This window comes from Dendrobates tinctorius, unplaced genomic scaffold (genome assembly GCF_039654945.1).
Source record: "Dendrobates tinctorius isolate UK_male_01 unplaced genomic scaffold, ASM3965494v1 ptg000136l, whole genome shotgun sequence".
Lineage (NCBI taxonomy): Eukaryota > Metazoa > Chordata > Amphibia > Anura > Dendrobatidae > Dendrobates > Dendrobates tinctorius.
The window spans coordinates 3,809,074-3,834,717 of record NW_027361804.1 but is presented as its reverse complement, the minus strand read 5'-3'; the positions used below and the strand labels follow the sequence as shown (position 1 = coordinate 3,834,717).

The 25,644-nt window shown below is 46.8% G+C and overlaps 2 protein-coding genes across 5 annotated transcripts in view; one reads left to right on the top strand and one right to left on the bottom strand.

The window, feature by feature from the left end:
• Window positions 1–9,994: 9,994 nt before the first annotated feature.
• Window positions 9,995–25,644, bottom strand: part of LOC141048480 (uncharacterized) — a 53,795-nt gene continuing 38,145 nt past the window's right edge. The window contains exons 1-2 of one of the 4 annotated variants that reach the window (XM_073544076.1): window positions 14,477–14,543; window positions 9,995–12,290 (exon numbers count right to left, since the gene is read on the bottom strand). In XM_073544076.1, the coding sequence (XP_073400177.1) occupies window positions 11,252–12,187 (936 nt within the window). In that variant the 5' untranslated portion in view covers window positions 12,188–12,290; window positions 14,477–14,543 and the 3' untranslated portion in view covers window positions 9,995–11,251. Of the gene's footprint in view, window positions 12,291–13,040; window positions 13,958–14,312; window positions 14,440–14,476; window positions 14,544–25,644 lie in introns of those variants that run through there. The other 3 variants (XM_073544078.1, XM_073544075.1, XM_073544077.1) reach the window with 3 other exon arrangements.
• GPR19 (G protein-coupled receptor 19) overlaps window positions 14,757–25,644 on the top strand; it is a 39,606-nt gene continuing 28,718 nt past the window's right edge. Inside the window, exon 1 of the mRNA XM_073544070.1 lies at window positions 14,757–14,863. Within this exon, the coding sequence (XP_073400171.1) occupies window positions 14,837–14,863 (27 nt within the window). The 5' untranslated portion in view covers window positions 14,757–14,836. The remainder of the gene's footprint in view (window positions 14,864–25,644) is intronic.

The following is a 25,644-nucleotide window of genomic DNA, read 5'->3' as shown; positions in this document are numbered from 1 at the left end:
TGACTGTCCCCCGGCTCAGTACCTTGTACACAGTGCGGAACGTCCAGCCTAGTTCTGCCACACCCGGAAGCAGGCAATAGAGCCCATCAGTAATACTCCTCCCACCTGGAGTTCATTGTCCAATAGGCGTTCAGCTTTCAAATTAATCCTGCAGCAGCATAAGAAACAGTTTATGTAATTGGTGGGTAGGCGGAACAAGGGCGTGGCTATAGGGATTTATTTACTGTGTGCATAGAACTGATTGGAGAATACACTGAGGCTGGCAATGACGTCATCAATTCATTTAAAGGTACAGTACACCTGTAGAATAATCTGCTCTGTGCTTGTTCCATTTTTTTCCGTCATGATTTTCTGTGGGATTTTTCTGTAAGTTTCTTATATTTTTTTTTGTCCCAGGAGATTTTTTTTTTTATTATAAAAACACATCCTGCAAATCGCTTGTAAAAAAAAAAAAAAAGCATGAAAATCATTTACCGTCTTATTAAGTCTCAACACATAAAATAATAAAAAAAAAAAATAATGAATAAAGTTCTAAAATAAATCTACATGTTATAAAAAAAAAAAAAAATTCTTGTGGATTCTATGAAAATTTTCAGCAAGAATTGACCCATTGTGGATTTATGGGGATCAATTTCTGCACCGTCCTGGGAGGATTTTACTGACATTTCCTGGTTCATAAACAGCTGACAACACAGCAAAGGATCTCAGTGTGGAAAGTTGTCAGCCAGGAGAAGGAAATCAAAAACATTTTGCAGGCATTAGATGTATCATGAAGCACTGTGAAGACGTCATCAAGCGGCACAACAATGACGTTACCGAGAACTGGACGTCCCCAAAATATTGATGACAAGACGAGAGGAACATTATTCTGGGCGATGCCAAGACGCCCGACAGCAACATTAAAGGCGCTGCAGGAATTTTTGGTCAGTCCTGGTAGTGTCCTGCATGTGACTACAATCTCCTATATTCTTCATATGTCCAGCCTGTGGGGTCGGGTGGTAAGATGGAAGCCCAGTCCAATGATGTCCTGCCAAAACCTCCATCATGTCTGACAAAAGCAGGAAACGTGCTTTGTCTGATGAGAACAAGGTGGAACGTTTTGGCCATAATTCCAAGTGGTGCAAAGCCAACACCTTGTATCACCAGATCACCATCCCCACAGTGAGGCATAGTGGAGGCAGCATTGTGCTTAGGAGCTTTTTTTTTCGACAGTTGTAACTGCAGCTTTTGTCAAAGTGAAGGGAGTTATGAACACTACGAATATCAGTCGGTTTTGCATCAAACCCTTCAGGCAGCAACAAATGCAATCAAGCGTTTGCAATAACTGGCAATGAGTCCTTTAGAACACTCTGGAGGAATTTTGGCCGCTCATCTTTGCAGAATTGTTGTAGTTCAGACACATTGGAGGTTTCCAAGCATGGACTGCCTTTTTAAGGTCACAGCATCTCAATCGGATTAAGGTCAGGACTTTGACTAGGCCACTCCAAAGTCTTCGTTTTCTTTTTCTTACACCATTCAGTGGTGGACTTCCTGATGTGTTTTATGTCATTGTCCTGTTGCATAACCCAAATGCTCTTCAGCTTGTGGTCACAAACTGATGGCCGGACATTCTCGTGTAGGATATTTTGATAGAATTCATGGTTCCATTTACCACAGCAAGTGTTCCAGGTCCTGAAGCAGAAAATCAGCTCCAATCACACTACCACCATATTTTACTGTAGGTATGATGTTCCTTTTCTGAAATGCTGTTATTTCTACTCCAGATATAATGGGACATACACCTTCCAAAAAGATCAACTTTTGTCTCATCAGTCCACAGAGTATTCTACCAAAAGTCTTGGTGATCATCAAGATGTTTTCTGGCAAAACTGAGATTACTCTTTAGTTCTTTTTGCTCAGCAGTGGTTTTTGTCTTGGAACTCTACCACGCAGGACATTTTCGCCCAGTCTCTTTCTTATAGTGGAGTCATGAACACTGACCTTAGCTGAGGCAAGTGCGGCCTGCAGTTCTTTGGTTGTTGTTGCTTTGGGTCTTTTGTGACCTCTTGGATAAGTTGCTGCTGTGCTCTTGGGGTAATTTAGGTCGATCGGCCACTCCTGGGAAGGTTAACCAGTCACCATTGTTCCATGTTTTCGCCATTTGTCGATACTGGCTCTCACTGTGGTTCGCTTGAGTCCCAAAGCTTTAGAAATGGCTTTATAATATTTTCCAGACTGATAGATCTCAGTTACTTTGTTTCTCATTTGTTCCAGAATTTCTTTGGATCGCGGCATGATGTCTAGCTGTTGAGGATCCTTTGGTCAACGTCTCTTTGTCAGGCAGGTCCTATTTAAGTGATTCCTTGATTGAGAACAGGTGTGGCAGTAATCCGGCCTGGTTGTGGCTAGAGAATGTGAAATTAGCTTCCCAAAGATGGTAATTTATGTTTTAAGTGGGGGGGGGAGGGAGGCAATTTTTTTTTTCACACAGGTCCCTGTAGGTTTGGACTTATTTTTCCCTTAATAATAAAGATCTTCGTTTATAAACTGCATCTTGTGATTACTTGTGTTATCTTTATCTAATATTTACATTTGTTTGGTGATTTGAATCAGTTAAAGTGCCTCTGTCAGCAGGATTGTGCACAGTAACCTACAGACACTGTCAGGTCGGCGCCGTTATACTGATTACAGTGATACCTGGTGATGAAATCCGTCTTGTGGTTGTTGTTTAATCATCTTTATTTTCAGTTTTGAGTTAATGATCTGCTCGTGCTCCGGGGCGGCCTGTGGCAGGGCTTCATGTGTTGCTCTGATTAGCTATTCATAATGCAGACTGCTGACAGATGATTGATCCCTCACTGACCTGCCCCACTAATGAATATTCTATACGGTATATATATCTGGAAACATAAAATCCTCCTCTGGCACCATCTTAGTGGACACAATTTTTTTCTCCAGCACGATGGCGCCGCTGGCACCTGTGCAGTAACCACTATCAGATTTTCAAACTGATTTTTTTTTTTTTAGGAATTTATGGATAACATGAAAGAAGAGGATTACGTACACATTAAAGATGCGATCGTGATGCAACGCAGCTGTCACCGCCGGCGCCTGCCTGCAGAGGGGGATTTTTTCCCCCCAAGATATACAGTTAGGTCCATATATATTTGGACAGAGACAACATTTTTCTAATTTTGGTTCTAGACATTACCACAATGAATTTTAAACAAAACAATTCAGATGCAGTTGAAGTTCAGACTTTCAGCTTTCATTTGAGGGTATCCACATTAACATTGGATGAAGGGTTTAGGAGTTTCAGCTCCATGTGCCACGCTGTTTTTAAAGGGACCAAAAGTAATTGGACAATTGACTCCAAGGCTGTTTCATGCACAGGTGTGGGCAATCCTTCGTTATGTCATTCTCAATTAAGCAGATAAAAGGCCTGGAGTTGATTTGCGGTGTGGTGCTGGCATTTGGAAGGTTTTGCTGTGATGGAAACAAGCGGTCAAAGGAGCTCTCCATGCAGGTGAAACAAGCCATCCTTAAGCTGCAAAAACAGAAAAAACCCATCCGAGAAATTGCTACAACATTAGGAGTGGCAAAATCGTACATCCTGAGAAAGAAAGAAAGAAAGCACTGGTGAACTCATCAATGCAAATTACCTGGGCGCCCACGGAAGACAACAGTGGTGGATGATCGCAGAATAGTCTCCATGGTGAAGAGAAACCCCTTCACAACAGCCAACCAAGTGACCAACACTCTCCAGGAGGCAGGTGTATCAATATCCAAATCTATCATAAAGGGAAGACTGCATGAAAGTAAACACAGAGGGGTCACTGCACGGTGCAAGCCACTCATAAGCATCAAGAATCAAAAGGCTAGACTGGACTTTGCTAAAAACATCTAAAAAAGCCAGCACAGTTCTGGAAGAACATTCTTTGGACAGATGAAACCAAGATCAACCTCTACCAGAATGATGGAAAGAGAAAAGTATGGCGAAGGCGTGGTACAGCTCATGATCCAAAGCATACCACATCATCTGTAAGACACGGCGGAGGCAGTGTGATGGCTTGGGCATGCATGGCTGCCAGTGGTACTGGGTCACTAGTGTTTATTGATGATGTGACACAGGACAGAAGCAGCCGAATGAATCCTGAGGTGTTCAGAGCCATACTGTGTGCTCAGATCCAGCCAAATGCAGCCAAACTGATTGGTCGTCGTTTCATACTACAGATGGACAATGACCCAAAACATAAAGCCAAAGCAACCCAGGAATTTACTAAAGCAAAGAAGTGGAATATTCTTGAATGACCAAGTCAGTCACCTGATCTCAACCCAATTGAGCCTGCATTTCACTTGTTAAAGACTAAACTTCCGACAGGCCCACAACCAAACAGCAACTGAAAACCACCGCAGTGAAGGCCTGACGGAGCATCAAAAAGGAGGAAGAACAGCGTCTGGTGATGTCCATGAGTTCAAGACTTCAGGCAGTCATTGCCAACAACGGGTTTTCAACAAAGTACTAGAAATGAACATTTTATTTGCAATTATTTAATCTGTCCAATTACTTTTGGTCCCTTTAAAAACAGGGTGGCACATGTTAAGGAGCTGAAACTCCTAAACCCTTCATACAATTTTAATGTGGATACCCTCAAATGAAAGCTGAAAGTCTGAACTTCAACTGCATCTGAATTGTTTGGTTTAAAATTCATTGTGGTAATGTCTAGAACCAAAATTAGAAAAATGTTGTCTCTGTCCAAATATATATGGATGCAACTGTAGATATAATATTCATTATGTAAACTAGGGGGCAGTCAGTGAGCGAGCAGTGACCTGTCAGCAGTCTGCATTATGAATATCTAATCACATACCCCAGCCCCGCCTTAGGACACAAGCAGATCATTAACTGAAAATAAAGATTAAACAACAACCACAAGACGGATTCATCACCAGGTATCAGTGTAATCAGTATAACGGCAGCGACCTGACCCTGTCTGTAGTTACTGAGCACAATCCTGCTGATAGGTTCCCTTTAAGTGTGACAAACATGCAAATAATAATAATAATCTTTATTTATATAGCGCCAACATATTCCGCAGCGCTTTACAATTTAACAGTTTCAAAACACAAGTCATAAGTAACAACGCTAACAATACAATAATTAAAGCAAAATAAGACGAAATAAGACGACCCTGCTCGTGAGAGCGTACAATCTACAATGAGGTGAGGGAGATACAGAGTACAGGTGTGTAATTACAATGGTGTATTTACAATGAAGGTCCAGCCATCTTGCAGGAGTGAAGGATGGATGGAGATAGTGAATGGGCTATGCACGCACACTTACACAGAGAATGACTTTGATTAGTGAATGTGATAGGCCGCTCTGAACAGGTGTGTTTTGAGGGAGCGCCTAAAACTATGCAAATTGTGGATAGTCCTGATTTCTTGGGGTAGAGCATTCCAGAGGATAGGAGCAGCACGGGAGAAGTCTTGGAGTCGGGAGTGGGAGGTACGGATTAGTGCAGAGGTTAGTCGAAAGTCGTTTGCAGAGCGCAGCGATCGGCTAGGCCGATAGACAGAAATGAGAGAAGAGATGTAAGGGGGTGCCGCACTGTGGAGAGCTTTGTGGGTGAGAACAAGTACTTTGAATTGGATCCTATAATGAATGGGCAGCCAATGTAAGGACTGGCGAAGAGCGGACGCGTCCGAGTACCGATTACCCAGATGGACGATCCTGGCTGCTGCATTGAGTATGGACTGGAGAGGGGAAAGTCGAGTGATGGGGAGGCCAATTAATAGAGCGTTGCAGTAATCCAGGCGAGAGTGGATCAATGCAACAGTGAGGGTTTTTGTTGTTTCCATAGTGAGAAAAGGGCGGATTCTAGAGATGTTCTTTAGGTGTAAGCGGCAAGAGCGGGCAAGGGATTGTATATGGGATGTAAAGGAGAGATTGGTGTCAAACATAACACCCAGGCAGCGCACCTGCTGCCGGGGTGTTATTGTGGTACCACCCACGGAGAAGGAAATGTCAGATTTAGGGAGGTTAGTAGACGGCGGGAGCAGAAGTTGTTCAATTTTGGAGAGGTTGAGTTTCAGATACAGAGCAGACATGATATTGGAGACTGCAGACAGACAGTCACTGGCGTTCTGTAGTACAGCGGGGGTAAGGTCGGGGGAAGACGTGTATAGTTGTGTGGCATCAGCATAAAGATGGTACTGAAAGCCAAATCTGCTGATGGTCTGTCCAATTGGGGCCGTGTAGAGAGAGAAAAGAAGGGGGCCAAGGACTGAGCCCTGAGGTACCCCGACAGCAAGAGGAAGAGGAGATGACGTGGAGCCAGAGAACAAAACACTGAAGGAGCGGTCAGAGAGATAGGAAGAGAACCAGGAGAGTGCAGTGTCCTTAATGCCTAGTGACTGGAGCCTAGAGAGTAGGAGATGGTGGTCAACAGTATCGAAAAGAAACCAAAAGAAAAGCAAATCAGGAAGGGGCAAACACTTTTTTCACACAACTGTAGATAGATATATGATAGATAATTCATAGATAATAGATTGATATAAAGATATATAATTGAGATATAGTTGAGTGGGATATTAGTTCCTTATGTGTGTAGCTTTCTGTACATGTATTAACCTAACAAATTAATAACTGAAAAAATTGTTGACGGGTCCCCTTTTTTGGTAACCAGCAAAGGTAAAGCAGACAGCTGGGGGCTGATATTATCAGGCTGGGAAGGTCCATTCTTATTGGGCCCTTCCCAGCTTATGCTAACACCAGGGCTTGATGTCAATCATGTTTTTGGACAAATCACAGCTGTCATTAACCCCAAGCCTCATTACTTCGATGGCCATCGCACCAGGGCAATCGGGAAGAGCTGAGGCAAAGTATCAGAATTGGAGCATCAAATATGATGCACCAATTCTAGGGCTTCTGTGGGCTGTTATTTTTAGGCTGGGAAGGTCAAAATAGCCATAGACCTTCTCAGCCTGATTACATCAGCCCCCAGCTGTCTGCTTTACCTTTGCTGGTTACAAAAATGGGAGGCAGCTCATGATGTTCTTTCCATTTATTGATCTATTTCTATATTTGCGCACCTTTAACACCTAAGAATTTGTGATTTCTCTTCTGCATTCTATTCCGGCACGTGTCACACGAATGTCACATGTGTTGTCATCCGTGCTGCTGGGAAAATAATGGACGTGTGGTCAGCGCCATAAATTATAATGGGTGTGCGTGTGTATTATGTGTCTCCAGTACATGTGGAAAATGATGCCACACTTACCGGAAACACGGACGTGTGAAAGAGGCCTAAGGGTGTGTAGATTTATTCAATCACATTATTTTAAGTCTTTATTTTTCCTTTTCCACCTGAAAAGATTTCAGTTTGTTTGAAAATGGATCTGTACAAGTTATGGGCAACATTAAAGGGGGAAAAATCCTGAAATGATTCTTATTGATATGATACCTGTGAAAAACCTAAGATTTTACAGAGGTGTGAAGACTTTTCATATCCACTGTATTTACTAGAAGAGATATTGTCTCACGGTATCAACAGTCTTTGCCCCATGCCAACATCAACGCTTCAAAAAACATCTAATAAATGTGGGTTGAGGGCACTTTTACATCAAAGTCCAGCTGGCGCCATCTGCTCCTCGGATCAGACCCGATCACACAATGATCTGCTCCTCGCGATGTCGTGGGCTGCACCACTCTATCCCTGGGCGACTAATTTCACCCGACTCCGGGGTCTGAAGCTATTTTACACTTTCAGCTACAATTAATTAACCCTCTGGGAGAATTCCATCATCTGCCTCACAATAAAAGCAGATATGACTGCAGGGAACATCGATGCTCCCATCCCCCCCACCCATAGGACGTTCACAGGAGTCTGTTGATCATCGCCGTACACAGCATATACTAATTGGCTGCAAAAAATATATTCTTTTGTGTCCCAAAAACTCTGCCACCACCTGTCATCTGGCTCTATCTGGTATTGCAGATTAACGATATTCTCTTTAATGGAGCTGTGCTGTCATACCAGATACAACTATTTTCCCATATGTTGTGTCATTGTAATGCCTGCAGTCAATGTGTGTCCGCTCTTTACCTGCAGCTCATCAATATTCTGTCAGCTGACGAGCAGACGCTTATTGACTGCAGGTGGCATGTGAAATAACAAAGTTATGTACTTCTGCGGGAACAGTGGCACCGACATCGTCAGAATGGCACCGCTACACACAGTGAATAGGAGATCTAAACAAACAGGAATTTACCTTTCTATACATCCAGTCTTCATAAACGATCCCAGCCCCGGAGGGCTATCAGTGGTAAATGAAGGTGCCCCGCTGCGTTATCCGCAGGGGAAAATATACAGAGTCCTGGAGAGTAAAGTCAGAGAAGGAGGCGAGCAGAGGAAATGGTGGTAAATGTAAGATAAGACGGTAGGGGTCTGCAGCTGGACCCCACTAGAAGGGAGATATCAAGGCAATTGGAGGTTTGGAAGAAGGTGGACCTCACTCTGCAGAAATACCACATTTTAGGGTTTTTTTGAATGATGTTCCCCTTTAAGAACAGATACAATGTTGCACATTTTTATGTAACAAAGTAATGAGAAATATCCCAGAAGAGAGATTAACATCGGAATCAATGCAAAATCCAGGTAAAAGGAGGAGACCGAGAACAAGAAAGAATCAAATTTATGAAAACTTTTATTCCAAGACGACAACAATACAGATGACAATGAAATGCCAGTCTCCGGAGAAACTGTGGGATGAAAGGAAAAAACAAGAACAATCACATACAAGTCTGTTGTGGTCGGTCGTCTCCACCAAGATGGCGGCAGCAGAGATCAGGCAAGTTGCTAAAAAAAATTCTGTCCAATGAATCTGGGAAAGACGAGTGACAACCGATATGATAACTACTCCGGCACCCGCAGGAGTCCTGGCACCCGCAGGAGACCCGGCAAGCGGAGAAACTACCACAGCTAGAAATGAGGAGTTGAGAAAAGCTGCAGATTTACCGGTGACATCCACATGGGGCGCCATCCGCAGCATCTGTAAATTGTGGACAGAAAATTTGCTGGTTGGATGTGTTGTCAGTCACCCGTCTTTCCCAGAAACAGATGGTCTGAATTAACAACCTGAGAAGGGAAGACATAATATCAATCTGCCATTTACTGTTTGTTATTAGAGGATCTCTGACATATGGCCGGTGGGTCCAGGCTGACGACCAGAGCCACCAGGGCGGATGAGCAAGCAGACTTATGTGAGGGTGTCATCTTCGCCCGCACCACTTGCTATAGGAGCACACTGGATGGGTGAAAAAGTGCAACAACAAGTAAAAGAAATAACAATCCATTTTTAACCATATATTAGAAAACCACATCGGCTTCTCGGCTGTAAGTAACAAAACAGCCCTGACGTTCTGCAGAGACGTAAGTGAAGGTTATTGCAACGTCGGGAAGCTTTTGTTCTATCAATGTGTATAATAATCTAACCAATCACCATCTATAAAGCCCCCCGGCGTAATGTCTGCCCCGGCACCAACTAGAAGGAGAAGCTATAGGGGTCCTATAGAGGGAGAAGCTATAGAGGTAGAAGCTATAGGGGTGCTATAGACGGATAAACTATAGGGCTGCTATAGAGGGATAAACTATAGGGCTGCTATAGAGGGATATATTATAGGGCTGCTATAGAGGGATAAACTTTAGGGGTGCTATACTGGAACAGGCTATAAGGGTTCTATAGAGAGAGAAGCTATAGGGATCCTATAGCGGGAGAAGCTATAACAGTCATAGAGGGAGAGCCTACAGGGGTCTTATAGACGGAGAAGCTACAGGGGTCATATAGAGGGAGAAGCTATAGGGGCCTTATAGACAGAGAAGCTATAGGGGTCCTGTAGAACAGGGTTCCCCAACTCCAGTCCTCAAGGTCCACCAACAGATCATGTTTTCAGGATTTCCTTTGTATTGCACAGGTGAAGCAATTATCACCTGAGCAATACTAAGGAAATCCTGAAAACATGACCTGTTGGTGGGCCTTGAGGACTGGAGTTGGGGAACCCTGTTATAGAGGAAGAAGTCACAGTGGTCCTATAGAGGAAGAAGCTGTAGGGGTCTTATAGACGGAGAAGCTATAGTAGTCCTATAGACTGAGAAGGTATAGGGGTCCTATAGAAGGGAAAGGTATAGGGTTCCTATAGATGGGGAAGCTATAGGGGGTTGTATAGAGAGATAAGTTATAGGGGTCCTACAGAGGGAGAAGCTATAGGGGTCCTATAGAGGGGGAAGCTATAGGGTGTTCTATAGAGGGAGAATCTATTCACCAACACCCGCTAATGTCCGGCATAGATGAAGAAGCTCGCATTATCATATTATACGGGTGTGTGGTGGCCGGGCCCCATAGGGTGGTCTAGATGACAGCACGCACCTCTCTCTCCCATATATCAGATGAAATCATACAAGAATCTTGAATCATCCGTACGGCGTCCGATTTTTACTCATTATTAACCTCAGAAACCTTATGTGACCAGGTACATATTAAACACAGATGCCACATGGACGTGACACACGGACGATAGTCATCCCACTTTTCAGGATGCTTTTTCAGACTCTCGTCTGAACCCGGAGCCACCAGGGTTATGGCTGATAACAGGAAACAATAGATTGCACTTAACAGTTGGATAATTAAGGCTGCCCCTAGAGACTGTCCGGACCCCCCCCTACATAGCACATGTGATTGGGCCGGAAATGTTATAAGACACCTCTGGCGCCGCTTATTTCTCCGGGACTAAAGTGCACAAATCCATTTTTCGCCAATAGTATTAAAGACCCCCTAGACTGCGAACAGTCAGGTTTGGTCGACACTAATCCAAAGTGTCAGGTCCACTTAAAGTTCTACCCTGTTTGAAATGGCTGATAACAGGGAGCAATATATTCACCTTCACTGCAAACAAGTAGTTCAAGCTGCCTTTATATTCCCATGAAATATAGAGACGAAAGGTGTGAATAAGCTTTTAGAAACCCCTAGCATTTCATCCTATCTGTATAGCGGTCAACAACATTACTGCGGCACGTCCCGAGTCGGCCATTGGCCCAGTGACCTGAACCATCAGCATCATGGCTACTTATGATGCTGTCAGACACACGGCAGACCCAGGACTTGTGGCAGTATTACGGATGAGAAAATATGACCGCTATACAGTGAATTTTCCCCTACCCAAGGCCTCACAACACTTCCCAAATATCCCCCTCCATTTCCCAGCACAGCAGCTTCATGTCTTGTGACAGAGGGAATGAGGCCCGAACCTTCTGGAATCGAGACCTGCCTCCTCCAAGGCGAAAGACAGTACCCTGCTGAACTGGAACTGGGTCAACAGCGTCCCATTCTCATGGATGAAAAAGTTTCTGCCCCCCTCAGGCCTGACCTCCAAGAATTTCCTCATTCTGTTCAGAGGACATAAGAACTTGTCGTCACGCTTCTTCACTTCCACCCATTGGCTTTTGTTGGATCGGACTTTCTGCATCTTGCAATATATAGAGTTGCGCTCCACGATGACATCTTTGAACGCCAGTCCCGAGCCGTCTTCATCTTTGGTTCTGGCCACCAGTTCCTCCATGTCAAAGGACCCGTAAAATGCCAAGGTGAAGGCTGCGGAAAACAGACGGCTCTCGTTGTTGTCGAAGCAAACCTTCTTAGTGGCGTAGAGCACGGAAGCGAGCATCTCGGGGGTCAGGAGCTCGCTGTAGTCTCCGTTGCTCTCCGTCTCCACGTTGTCCTCCATCTCCTTGCTTCTCCAGCTTGTCAGCATCTGCTGGATCAGAAACTGCTTGGTGACGTCTTTCTTTTCCATGATCTGCAAGCAAAAGGAGATCCCGGCCAAGGTACCCACCACTTTGCCCCGAGTGTACCCGCTGGATATTAAGTGTTCAAAGAAATCCACCATAATTTTCTCTGCCCGGCACCAACCTCTTTGGCGAGCTGCTTTCTTGAACTGTATCCAGGATTTCCAGGAGGCCAGATACTTCTCCCATGTCCGTGGGGAAAGTATGGAGTTGACCAGATCTTGGGCCGCCTGGTTACATCCTGGCCTGAAGTCCAAAGTTCCCTCATCAGATATGGTAACGAGGTCGGGAAGAGCCCCAATGTCGTCGTCACATTCCCGGGATGTCCGGAGGTAACTAGAGGTGGAGGCTTCCGAGCAGGACATGTCTGGGGTACTGCTGGACACAAGATCTGGCTGTATCACAACTTGCAGAAGTTCTCACACTCCCAACCTCTTCACCTATGGGCTCCCATGAGGAGTGAAGTCCCTGAAACAGAAGGACGGAGAGTTTACTCATTGTCTACGGTAATCTCTTAATGACAATGTAAGATTAGACGGAGCGACAGTAACGTAGATGGCGGTGACACCAAATAGTGTTCCACGTTAAAGCCTCGTTCAGACCTGTTGAATCCACTGTGGATTTTGGCGCAAACTCCACTTTGAAATCAATGTCAGATTCCACGCATGTGAATAGGGTTTTCTACAACTTCACTCATAGGCTACGGCACGAAAAATGCAGCAGGAATTAGTAGCATATGAGGGTCTGCGGCACAAATACGAGGGTCTGCTGTGGATCTGGTAGAATCTGAAGAGTGTGCACATATTCTAAGGTAGTAAATTTTTTTTAGTATTTCCCATAGAATTATTTCATTTCTTTAAATAATTCTCATGTCTGACAGATAAAACAAAATGAGTGTGCCACAATGAGATAAAAATATAAAAGCAGCAATAACGCCAAGAACAAGTCTGAAGAAAGGCGCCATAAAAGACGCTGCAAAGTGCAGTAAGTGAAACTAGCGGAAAATCTAATATCTGTTATAAGACAGATATGGATGTGACGGAGATGTGATGTATCGGGCGCAGAGGTTGCTATACTTTTGATCACTCATCACAAGCGACAGTCAGACTCTACCAGACGTGAATTGGCAGATAACAGAGAGCAATACATACGATATATCATGGCTAACAATAGTATAGACTATTTATATTTATCGCCATCCTCGGAGACGCTACTCACATTATTTGGTGACCTGTTGCGTCAGCGTTATGGGAGGTGTCGACAGCTCGTGCTCCGGATGACCCCTTTTAGCGTCAGGAGTAAATTCAGCGACGAGCGAGAGCGTCCACAACCTGACGCCGTCCACACAATGCCGGAGTATTGTTCGTGCAGAATCCCCCAGACGCGTGCGGTGCCCCCGGGGGGGAAGAGGCGACACGACCAATCATCTAACAAGTCGCTGACATTCGGGAATTAAAAGGACTTAACCCTTGCTGCGCCGCACGGCAGGACACAATATACAAGTGGCATAGTGACGCCGTCAGCGCAATCCTAAAAATCTGCCGGAATCATTTCCTCCATTGACTTTAAAGAAAAAAAAAACACAGAGAAAGTGGAGCAGCTGCGTGGGGCGTGTGTAATTAGGGAGTGTTCTCCCGAGAAACGCGCGGGGCGTGCCTTCACCATGGAGAAACAGCAGACCTGACATTAAAGGGGTGGTGCCGGTGGTTACACCTGGGCTCCACAGCTACACGGGACTTTATCGCTTCGATCAAGAACAATCAATGACGTTGCTTCCTTTAGAATCCGTTTTTTGTTCTGCCGCGGTCTCTGACCCTCGTCTTCCCGTCTCAGTGGACTGATATAGACCCTGATATATGGTTAATGGCGCGTTTAGCAGGAAGCACAAGCGCCACAGCCTTATTGGCCCAGGAGACGATCGTGTCAGCGCAGCACCGGGATCTCTCGGGAAGGTATAAAGCTGACGATGATTGGCTGCAGTGGTCTCGTCTGTCTGATTCCCATCCATCTCCACGCTTCCTCTTATGGCTGAATAGTCACGTGACTCCTGCGGCCCCAGATTGTCTGCAGAGGTCACACGTCCACACTACACCATGGTTGTATGGACACGTGACCACTTCAGCCAATCACTTGCCTCTGTCTGGGTCACCACTAGTGTCCACGCTTCCTTTATGGCCGCACGACGTGTGACCACTGCAGTCAATCACTGTTGTAAGCGGATAGACGATGGGTTGCCAGGTAACCCGGGCATCTAATAAAGGCTCCGGTCACCGCCATCTTTGTGCTCTTATGAAGCCCGTCGTTACACTATGTACTGCAGGACGGAGGTAGTTTATAGTGCAAGCGATCAAACGTCTAAAGGCGCTAAAGAGTAAAGTAAAAAAAAGATGAAAAATCAAAAAATAAAAACAAAAGTTGGAATCAATTTTTCCCATAAAAAAAAAGCAATGAAAAGCGCTGAAGACATCGATGCCGCAAAGTGGCACCTACCCAAAAAACAAGGAAACGCAACGTCAGAGAATGTGATGGCGCTTCGGACAGCGAATGTGCTTAATAAACGATGACATTTATACATTCATGATGGTAAAAGCTGACTAACATCATCCATGTCATCTGAGGAGACAGGGGAACTACAAGCCCCAGCAGTCACTCACAATATGTGCTCCACCCTCCTCCTCCTCTCAGAGCTCGCCGCCTCATCAACAACAACCTCAATGTCACGCCTAGACTTGATCCCGCAATGATTTCTGGGATCTGTAGTTTAACTGTTCCCATCTAGCGTTTGTTTCTGCATTTTCAGGACAGCAGGTCCCAGAAACCATTTGCGGCGCACGGGTTTCTGGGAACTGTAGTTCAAGTGTGCTGTTATCTAATGCGCAGAAGTGATAATTAAACTACGACTCCCAGCAATCACTGCGGAAACTTCTGGCTTTCCTCAGATTATGTGCCATTTATAGGCGGGAAAACGAGTCCTGAGGTGAATGATGACATTGGTGGTTCTCTCCTTGTGGTGAATGGTAGTGCTATTAGTGGTTTCTGAGGTAAATGTCACCTTTATTGGTCTTTAGTCGTGTAATCTGCCTTGAAATGTGAAAACACAACTGATATCATATGTTATACCTGTGCTGTGAATTAAGCTCTTCCCAGCGCCGCCATTTTTTACTTTTGTTAATTTTAACATAAAATCTGAAAAAAAAAAAAGGATAATAATTCACAGTGCAGTGAAATGATTAAAAACCCCACAATTTTGCCTTTCTTTAATTTATGATGTCCATTCTGTGGTAAAAATCACCTGGTAACAGGATTTTCTGGGTCGATACGATAATGGTGATACCAAATTTGCATTTTTTTGTGTTTTTTTTTTTTTAAAAAAACATTGTTTAAAAAAAAAAAACCGCCATTTTCTGAGACCTGAAATTTTTTTTGGTAATTGTTTTGGGTACGGAGCCGCATGAGGACTCGTGTGTTATTATTTTTTTTTATTTTTATGATCTGTAGTTTTTATTGATACCATTTTGGGGTAAATACGACGTTTTGATGACTTTTTACAGCGGCTTTTCAGGTGGGTGCAGCAACCAAAAACCAGCAAAAAGCCTTAGAAATCATGTGGGTGTCTTGTCCAGTGTTGGCCATGTGGGGGCGGTGTTGTGCCTACTTCTCCTCCCTGCTGCCCTATGTATCAGTAGGATAACATGTCTATGGGGTGGGGGTTTACCTGTAGATGGAAAAGGTTTTAAGACCGTCACCCCCTAAGAGGACATCACTACATGGAGACCCCCCAGGACAACATTACCATAGCATATTCCATTTACACCAGCCACTGTATGGGATAAATATGTTTGTTAGTAAAATCCATTTATTTGGTAATTCCTAATTATGATATTTATTACTGCCAGCAGCCCCGAGTACAGTACACAGAGCCCCGTATCGCTCTGCCGGCAGCCCCGAGTACAGTACACAGAGCCCCGTATCGCTCTGCCGGCAGCCCCGAGTAGAGTACACAGAGCCCCGTATCGCTCTGCCGGCAGCCCCGAGTACAGTACACAGAGCCCCGTATCGCTCTGCCGGCAGCCCCGAGTACAGTACACAGAGCCCCGTATCTCTCTGCCGGCAGCCCCGAGTACAGTACACAGAGCCCCGTATCGCTCTGCCGGCAGCCCCGAGTACAGTACACAGAGCCCCGTATCGCTCTGCCGGCAGCCCCGAGTACAGTACACAGAGCCCCGTATCGCTCTGCCGGCAGCCCCGAGTACAGTACACAGAGCCCCGTATCGCTCTGCCGGCAGCCCCGAGTACAGTACACAGAGCCCCGTATCGCTCTGCCGGCAGCCCCGAGTACAGTACACAGAGCCCCGTATCGCTCTGCCGGCAGCCCCGAGTACAGTACACAGAGCCCCGTATCGCTCTGCCGGCAGCCCCGAGTACAGTACACAGAGCCCCGTATCGCTCTGCCGGCAGCCCCGAGTACAGTACACAGAGCCGCGTATCGCTCTGCCGGCAGCCCCGAGTACAGTACACAGAGCCCCGTATCGCTCTGCCGGCAGCCCCGAGTACAGTACACGGAGCCCCGTATCGCTCTGCCGGCAGCCCAGAGTACAGTACACGGAGCCCCGTATCGCTCTGCCGGCAGCCCCGAGTACAGTACACAGAGCCCCGTATCGCTCTGCCGGCAGCCCCGAGTACAGTACACAGAGCCCCGTATCGCTCTGCCGGCAGCCCCGAGTACAGTACACAGAGCCCCGTATCGCTCTGCCGGCAGCCCCGAGTACAGTACACAGAGCCGCGTATCGCTCTGCCGGCAGCCCCAAGTACAGTACACAGAGCCCCGTATCGCTCTGCCGGCAGCCCCGAGTACAGTACACAGAGCCCCGTATCGCTCTGCCGGCAGCCCCGAGTACAGTACACAGAGCCCCGTATCGCTCTGCCGGCAGCCCCGAGTACAGTACACAGAGCCCCGTATCGCTCTGCCGGCAGCCCCGAGTACAGTACACAGAGCCCCGTATCGCTCTGCCGGCAGCCCCGAGTACAGTACACAGAGCCCCGTATCGCTCTGCCGGCAGCCCAGAGTACAGTACACAGAGCCCCGTATCGCTCTGCCGGCAGCCCCGAGTACAGTACACAGAGCCCCGTATCGCTCTGCCGGCAGCCCCGAGTACAGTACACAGAGCCGCGTATCGCTCTGCCGGCAGCCCCGAGTACAGTACACAGAGCCCCGTATCGCTCTGCCGGCAGCCCCGAGTACAGTACACAGAGCCCCTTATCGCTCTGCCGGCAGCCCCGAGTACAGTACACAGAGCCCCGTATCGCTCTGCCGGCAGCCCCGAGTACAGTACACAGAGCCCCGTATCGCTCTGCCGGCAGCCCCGAGTACAGTACACAGAGCCCCGTATCGCTCTGCCGGCAGCCCCGAGTACAGTACACAGAGCCCCGTATCGCTCTGCCGGCAGCCCCGAGTACAGTACACAGAGCCCCGTATCGCTCTGCCGGCAGCCCCGAGTAGAGTACACAGAGCCCCGTATCGCTCTGCCGGCAGCCCCGAGTACAGTACACAGAGCCCCGTATCGCTCTGCCGGCAGCCCCGAGTACAGTACACAGAGCCCCGTATCGCTCTGCCGGCAGCCCCGAGTAGAGTACACAGAGCCCCGTATCGCTCTGCCGGCAGCCCCGAGTAGAGTACACAGAGCCCCGTATCGCTCTGCCGGCAGCCCCGAGTGCAGTACACAGAGCCCCGTATCGCTCTGCCGGCAGCCCCGAGTACAGTACACAGAGCCCCGTATCGCTCTGCCGGCAGCCCCGAGTACAGTACACGGAGCCCCGTATCGCTCTGCCGGCAGCCCCGAGTGCAGTACACGGAGCCCCGTATCGCTCTGCCGGCAGCCCCGAGTACAGTACACGGAGCCCCGTATCGCTCTGCCGGCAGCCCCGAGTACAGTACACAGAGCCCCGTATCGCTCTGCCGGCAGCCCCGAGTACAGTACACAGAGCCGCGTATCTCTCTGCCGGCAGCCCCGAGTACAGTACACAGAGCCCCGTATCGCTCTGCCGGCAGCCCCGAGTACAGTACACAGAGCCCCGTATCGCTCTGCCGGCAGCCCCGAGTACAGTACACAGAGCCCCGTATCGCTCTGCCGGCAGCCCCGAGTACAGTACACAGAGCCCCGTATCGCTCTGCCGGCAGCCCCGAGTAGAATACACAGAGCCCCGTATCGCTCTGCCGGCAGCCCCGAGTAGAGTACACAGAGCCCCGTATCGCTCTGCCGGCAGCCCCGAGTGCAGTACACGGAGCCCCGTATCGCTCTGCCGGCAGCCCCGAGTGCAGTACACGGAGCCCCGTATCGCTCTGCCGGCAGCCCCGAGTACAGTACACGGAGCCCCGTATCGCTCTGCCGGCAGCCCCGAGTGCAGTACACGGAGCCCCGTATCGCTCTGCCGGCAGCCCCGAGTGCAGTACACAGAGCCCCTTATCGCTCTGCCGGCAGCCCCGAGTACAGTACACAGAGGCCCGTATCGCTCTGCCGGCAGCCCCGAGTACAGTACACGGAGCCCCGTATCGCTCTGCCGGCAGCCCCGAGTGCAGTACACGGAGCCCCGTATCGCTCTGCCGGCAGCCCCGAGTACAGTACACAGAGGCCCGTATCGCTCTGCCGGCAGCCCCGAGTACAGTACACGGAGCCCCGTATCGCTCTGCCGGCAGCCCCGAGTGCAGTACACAGAGCCCCGTATCGCTCTGCCGGCAGCCCCGAGTACAGTACACAGAGCCCCGTATCGCTCTGCCGGCAGCCCCGAGTACAGTACACAGAGCCCCGTATCGCTCTGCCGGCAGCCCCGAGTACAGTACACAGAGCCCCGTATCGCTCTGCCGGCAGCCCCGAGTACAGTACACAGAGCCCCGTATCGCTCTGCCGGCAGCCCCGAGTACAGTACACAGAGCCCCGTATCGCTCTGCCGGCAGCCCCGAGTACAGTACACAGAGCCCCTTATCGCTCTGCCGGCAGCCCCGAGTACAGTACACAGAGCCCCGTATCGCTCTGCCGGCAGCCCCGAGTACAGTACACAGAGCCCCGTATCGCTCTGCCGGCAGCCCCGAGTACAGTACACAGAGCCCCGTATCGCTCTGCCGGCAGCCCCGAGTACAGTACACAGAGCCCCGTATCGCTCTGCCGGCAGCCCCGAGTACAGTACACAGAGCCCCGTATCGCTCTGCCGGCAGCCCCGAGTAGAGTACACAGAGCCCCGTATCGCTCTGCCGGCAGCCCCGAGTACAGTACACAGAGCCCCGTATCGCTCTGCCGGCAGCCCCGAGTAGAGTACACAGAGCCCCGTATCGCTCTGCCGGCAGCCCCGAGTAGAGTACACAGAGCCCCGTATCGCTCTGCCGGCAGCCCCGAGTACAGTACATAGAGATTAGTATTGCTGCAGAGACACACACTGCGGGATCCTTAATTACATCACATTCTACAATATCCGGGTCCGTTCCAAGTTTTGGGTTGCTGAAAAGCTCTAAAAACACACGTGAACCACACATGACTACCAATAAAGTATTGACAAAGCCAAACACTAGGAAGTATCAAAAACAACACAGCTTTATTTAAAAAATGACATGCCAGAAAGAGACAAAAAATACAGCACCAAAGGCACAGTAATTTACCTACTAAGTGCAGAAATGCTGCATAAAATCTGTAACATCAAAAATTCATCATGAGAACGTATAAAGTTATGTTCACGCAGGATTTTTGAAGATTTTTTTTTCCTTTTTTTTTTTTCTGCAGATAAGCTGGGTCTTACAGTACCAAAAAAATTGAGATTGCAGCTTGTTTTTTTCCTGACTGACTTTGTAAACTGCAGCATCAGTTCTGTTAGTTGTTTTGCATATTTTTTCACCCAAAGAAAGTAATGAAAGTGCAAAAACACTGCAAAAAATTCAACAGTTTTGCTGCGGTTTGGATGAATAAAACTAACTTTATTAAACAAATAATGTAGACATTAGCGAGTACTGGCACCTAATGGTTAGGGTATGTTCACACTATGCGTTTTTTTCGTGGTTTTACCAGATAAACCACTTAAAAATGCTTAAAAGAAGCGTGCCATTCATTTTAGTGAATTCCGCACTTTTTGTGCATATTGATGCGTTTTTTTCCGTGAAAAAAGCGCATCGCGGAAAAAACGCAGCATGCTCATTAATTTCACGGAAATTAAGGAACGAGAGCGCACATAGGGCGATAAAAGTGGTTTTTTGGGTGACAATACATGGTTAGTGCACTCACCTTTACAGGTTGTGAACAGTCACAACCCCTTGCAGAATGTGAAAGGAACCAGTGGTCGCTGCAGACTCCCGTAGACACCAATGTCACAAAGGAGGAAGACAAAAGACCGGGTTTTTCAATGCATCCGCGCTGAATTTTTCTGTCCTTGTGTGGTCAGCGCGGATGCATTGAAAAACCCGGTCTTTTTCTTCCTCCTTTGTGACATTAATTTCACGGAAAATTCCGCATTTCTAGCTATTTTCTATGGGGCTGGGACCGCTCCGGAAAAAAACCTCATTAAAAACGCGCTTTTTTTTTGCGCAAAAACTGCGCGGAAAACTCGCAGAAAAAAATGCGCATTTTCTGGGAAGGAGTCAGGTTTTTATGCAGAAATTTTCTGCATACGTGTGCACATAGCCTTACTGACACGGATTCATGCTCGGGTCAGACACGCCGGTCTAGGATACTGGATCAGGGTCTGGCCGCACACGGACCAGGGGACATTGTTTAGGAACTGGATGCTCACGGACCAAGGGATGAGCTTCCGACACACAGGCCACTGCAGGGCCAGGGATCGAGGTTCAGGCATTGTCAGCTCTTGGACAAGGGGAAGAGCTTCAAGTGCTGGCTACTTCGTAACAAAGGGGCTTTGGCAACATGAGTGCAAGGCAATAAACCATCTCACCCTCCACCAACTGCAGCAGGTTTTGATTTGATCCATCTCCTGATACATTACAGATAAATGAATAAGAAATAAATCTTGGATTTTTAAAAAAGAAATATCCAAAAAACATTTGGCAAAGGATATTTGGAAAAAGGGGGGGGGCGGACATACAGTATGTTCACCATACATGTTTTGAACAGGACATATTCTTAGACTTGGTGTGAATTCACGCACACAGGAAGCCAGGAGCACACCGGGATGCCTCCGAGGGCCGGGACAGTGAGTAATGTGCCGTCCCTGCATAGAGGGGGCAGGGCATACCATGCAGAGGCTCCAGGACTTGCTCTACAATGAAGATGTTTACAACCCATGGCACTGTAGCTAATCTCCCTGGATATGGACGGCAGAGAAAAATTGGTGAAAGGTTACAATTCAGGATAGTCCGGATGGTGGATGAGCAGTCCCAATCAGGTTCCAAACAAATTCAAGCTCTCCTACAGGCTCAGGGTGCATCAGTTTCAGCACGAACTATCCTTCCACATTTAAATGAAGTGAAATGTTATGGCAGTAGATCCCGAAGGACCCCACTGCTGACACAAAGACGTAAATAAGCTAGGCTGTAGTTTGCCAAAATGTACATAAGTAAGCCAATATCCTTCTGGTAAAGCTTATTGTGAACAGATTGGTAACGCATATCATTCTACTGTTTACGGAAAACGGAATGAGTCCTACAAAGAAAAGAACACAGTTCCTACAGTCAGATATGGTGGAGTGTCATAGATATTTTGGGGTTGTTTCTCTGCCTCTGGCACTTGGTGCCTCGACTGTTTGCAATGAATTATGAAATCTGAAGATTACCACAGGATTTTGGGTGGCAATGTAGTGGCCATTGTCATAAAGCTGGGTTTGTATCCTAGGTCATGGGTCTTCCAGCAGGACAATGACTCCAAGCATACTTCAAGGAGCCCCCAGAAAGGGATGGAAACAAAGCGCTGGAGAGTTCTTAAGTGGAAGCAATGAGCCCGGATCTAAATCCGATTGATAACCTGTGGAGAGATCTTAAAATTACTGTTGGGAGAAGGTGAGATATGAGAGACCTGAATCAGTCTGTAAGAAGAGTCTTCTGAAATTCCATCTGTGAGGTGTAATAAGCTTGTGGATGGTTATAGGAAGCGATTGATTGCAGTTATTTTTTCCAAAGTGGAGGGTGCCAACAATTTTGTCCAGGCCTTTTTTGAGGATTTGTGTGAAATTATGTCCGGTTTGCCTTTTTATCTGTTTTGTTTGTGCTGTTCCAATAAACACAAAAGAAATAAAGATGTGTAATTGCAATAATTTTGTGGAAGAAATAATTCATTTTCTAGAACAATTTTAAAGGTGCCCATAACTTTATCTGTCTTGTGTACAATATATATATTTAAAATGTTTAATCAAAAATACTTCAAAAACACCGCAAAAACATTTGTTGTTTGCTGCACTTATTCACTTTGTCTACATACATTACATTACTGATCCTGAGTTACATCCTGTATTATTCTCCAGAGCTGCACTCACTATTCTGCTGGTGCAGTCACTGTGTACATACATTACATTACTGATCCTGTATTATACTTCAGAGCTGCACTCACTATTCTGCTGGTGCAGTCACTGTGTACATACATTACATTACTGATCCTGTTACATCCTGTATTATACTCCAAAGCTGCACTCACTATTCTGCTGGTGCAGTCACTGTGTACATACATTACATTACTGATCCTGAGTTACATCCTGTATTGTACTCCAGAGCTGCACTCACTATTCTGCTGGTGCAGTCACTGTGTATATACATTACATTACTGATCCTGAGTTACATCCTGTATTATACTCCAGAGCTGCACTCACTATTCTGCTGGTGCAGTCACTGTGTACATACATTACATTACTGATCCTGAGTTACATCCTGTATTATACCTCAGAGCTGCACTCACTATTCTGCTGGTGCAGTCACTGTGTACATACATTACATTACTGATCCTGTTACATCCTGTATTATTCTCCAAAGCTGCACTCACTATTCTGCTGGTGCAGTCACTGTGTACATACATTACTGATCCTGAGTTACATCCTGTATTATACTCCAGAGCTGCACTCACTATTCTGCTGGTGCAGTCACTGTGTACATACATTACATTACTGATCCTGAGTTACATCCTGTATTATACTCCAGAGCTGCACTCACTATTCTGCTGGTGCAGTCACTGTGTACATACATTACATTACTGATCCTGAGTTACATCCTGTATTATACCTCAGAGCTGCACTCACTATTCTGCTGGTGCAGTCACTGTGTACATACATTACATTACTGATCCTGTTACATCCTGTATTATTCTCCAAAGCTGCACTCACTATTCTGCTGGTGCAGTCACTGTGTACATACATTACTGATCCTGAGTTACATCCTGTATTATACCTCAGAGCTGCACTCACTATTCTGCTGGTGCAGTCACTGTGTACATACATTACATTACTGATCCTGAGTTACATCCTGTATTATACCTCAGAGCTGCACTCACTATTCTGCTGGTGCAGTCACTGTGTACATACAGTGGGGAAAAAAAGTATTTAGTCAGTCAGCAATAGTGCAAGTTCCACCACTTAAAAAGATGAGAGGCGTCTGTAATTTACATCATAGGTAGACCTCAACTATGGGAGACAAACTGAGAAAAAAAAATCCAGAAAATCACATTGTCTGTTTTTTTTTCATTTTATTTGCATATTATGGTGGAAAATAAGTATTTGGTCAGAAACAAAATTTCATCTCAATACTTTGTGATATATCCTTTGTTGGCAATGACAGAGGTCAAACGTTTTCTGTAAGTCTTCACAAGGTTGCCACACACTGTTGTTGGTATGTTGGCCCATTCCTCCATGCAGATCTCCTCTAGAGCAGTGATGTTTTTGGCTTTTCGCTTGGCAACACAGACTTTCAACTCCCTCCAAAGGTTTTCTATAGGGTTGAGATCTGGAGACTGGCTAGGCCACTCCAGGACCTTGAAATGCTTCTTACGAAGCCACTCCTTCGTTGCCCTGGCGGTGTGCTTTGGATCATTGTCATGTTGAAACACCCAGCCACGTTTCATCTTCAATGCCCTTGCTGATGGAAGGAGGTTTGCACTCAAAATCTCACGATACATGGCCCCATTCATTCTTTCATGTACCCGGATCAGTCGTCCTGGCCCCTTTGCAAGAAACAGCCCCAAAGCATGATGTTTCCACCACCATGCTTTACAGTAGGTATGGTGTTTGATGGATGCAACTCAGTATTCTTTTTCCTCCAAACACGACAAGTTGTGTTTCTACCAAACAGTTCCAGTTTGGTTTCATCAGACCATAGGTCATTCTCCCAAAACTCCTCTGGATCATCCAAATGCTCTCTAGCAAACTTCAGACGGGCCCGGACATGTACAGGCTTAAGCAGTGGGACACGTCTGGCACTGCAGGATCTGAGTCCATGGTGGCGTAGTGTGTTACTTATGGTAGGCCTTGTTACATTGGTCCCAGCTCTCTGCAGTTCATTCACTAGGTCCCCCTGCGTGGTTCTGGGATTTTTGCTCACCGTTCTTGTGATCATTCTGACCCCACGGGGTGGGATTTTGCGTGGAGCACCAGATCGAGGGAGATTATCAGTGGTCTTGTATGTCTTCCATTTTCTAATTATTGCTCCCACAGTTGATTTCTTCACTCCAAGCTGGTTGGCTATTGCAGATTCAGTCTTCCCAGCCTGGTGCAGGGCTACAATTTTGTTTCTGGTGTCCTTTGACAGCTCTTTGGTCTTCACCATAGTGGAGTTTGGAGTCAGACTGTTTGAGGGTGTGCACAGGTGTCTTTTTATACTGATAACAAGTTTAAACAGGTGCCATTACTACAGGTAATGAGTGGAGGAAAGAGGAGACTCTTAAAGAAGAAGTTACAGGTCTGTGAGAGCCAGAAATCTTGATTGCTTGTTTCTGACCAAATACTTATTTTCCACCATAATATGCAAATAAAATGAAAAAAAAAAAACAGACAATGTGATTTTCTGGATTTTTTTTTTCTCAGTTTGTCTCCCATAGTTGAGGTCTACCTATGATGTAAATTACAGACGCCTCTCATCTTTTTAAGTGGTGGAACTTGCACTATTGCTGACTGACTAAATACTTTTTTTCCCCACTGTACATTACATTACTGATCCTGAGTTACATCCTGTATTATACCTCAGAGCTGCACTCACTATTCTGCTGGTGCAGTCACTGTGTACATACATTACTGATCCTGAGTAACATCTGTGAGAATCATGTGGGAATAGTGGATGAGGGCAGGTATATCTCGCCCAGATTCCTTTCCTATGTGGCCTAGTCTGGTCAGTATCGCACCTGCTTACTAATGGATAATGGGAGGTGGATATAAAAGGATGCAAGGAGGTTGTGTGAGTGTCTCAGCCTGGGAACACAGAGAGCCTGTCTGTGTGAGAGACACACGTGAGTGGAAGCAGTGCCCACTGCAACTGTGGTTTGGCTGGACGGGAGAAGCCCGCCAGTTGGTAGTTAGGTTGTCCATTGTTTAGTTAGTGCCGGACAGGCAAGGATTTGTTTTATGTTTTATTTCCTTTTGCATTGCTTTCACCGTTAATAAACCTGACCCAGGGTCAGTTATACACGAATCCCAGCTCTGCGCCTGAGTTTCATGCTGAATGCACGTGATCTTTGACCCCAGCGAAGGCGATCCCGGAGTGTTTTATCACATTGTGGTGGAGAATGCGGGCATCACGTTGCAAGCATGAGCATGGAGGACGTGGTGAAAGCGCTGGTACAGTCCACCGCTGTCCAGCAAGAAGCTAATCGGGTGATGATGGCCCAGCTGAAGGAGTTGGTGGACATGACAGTTACCGATC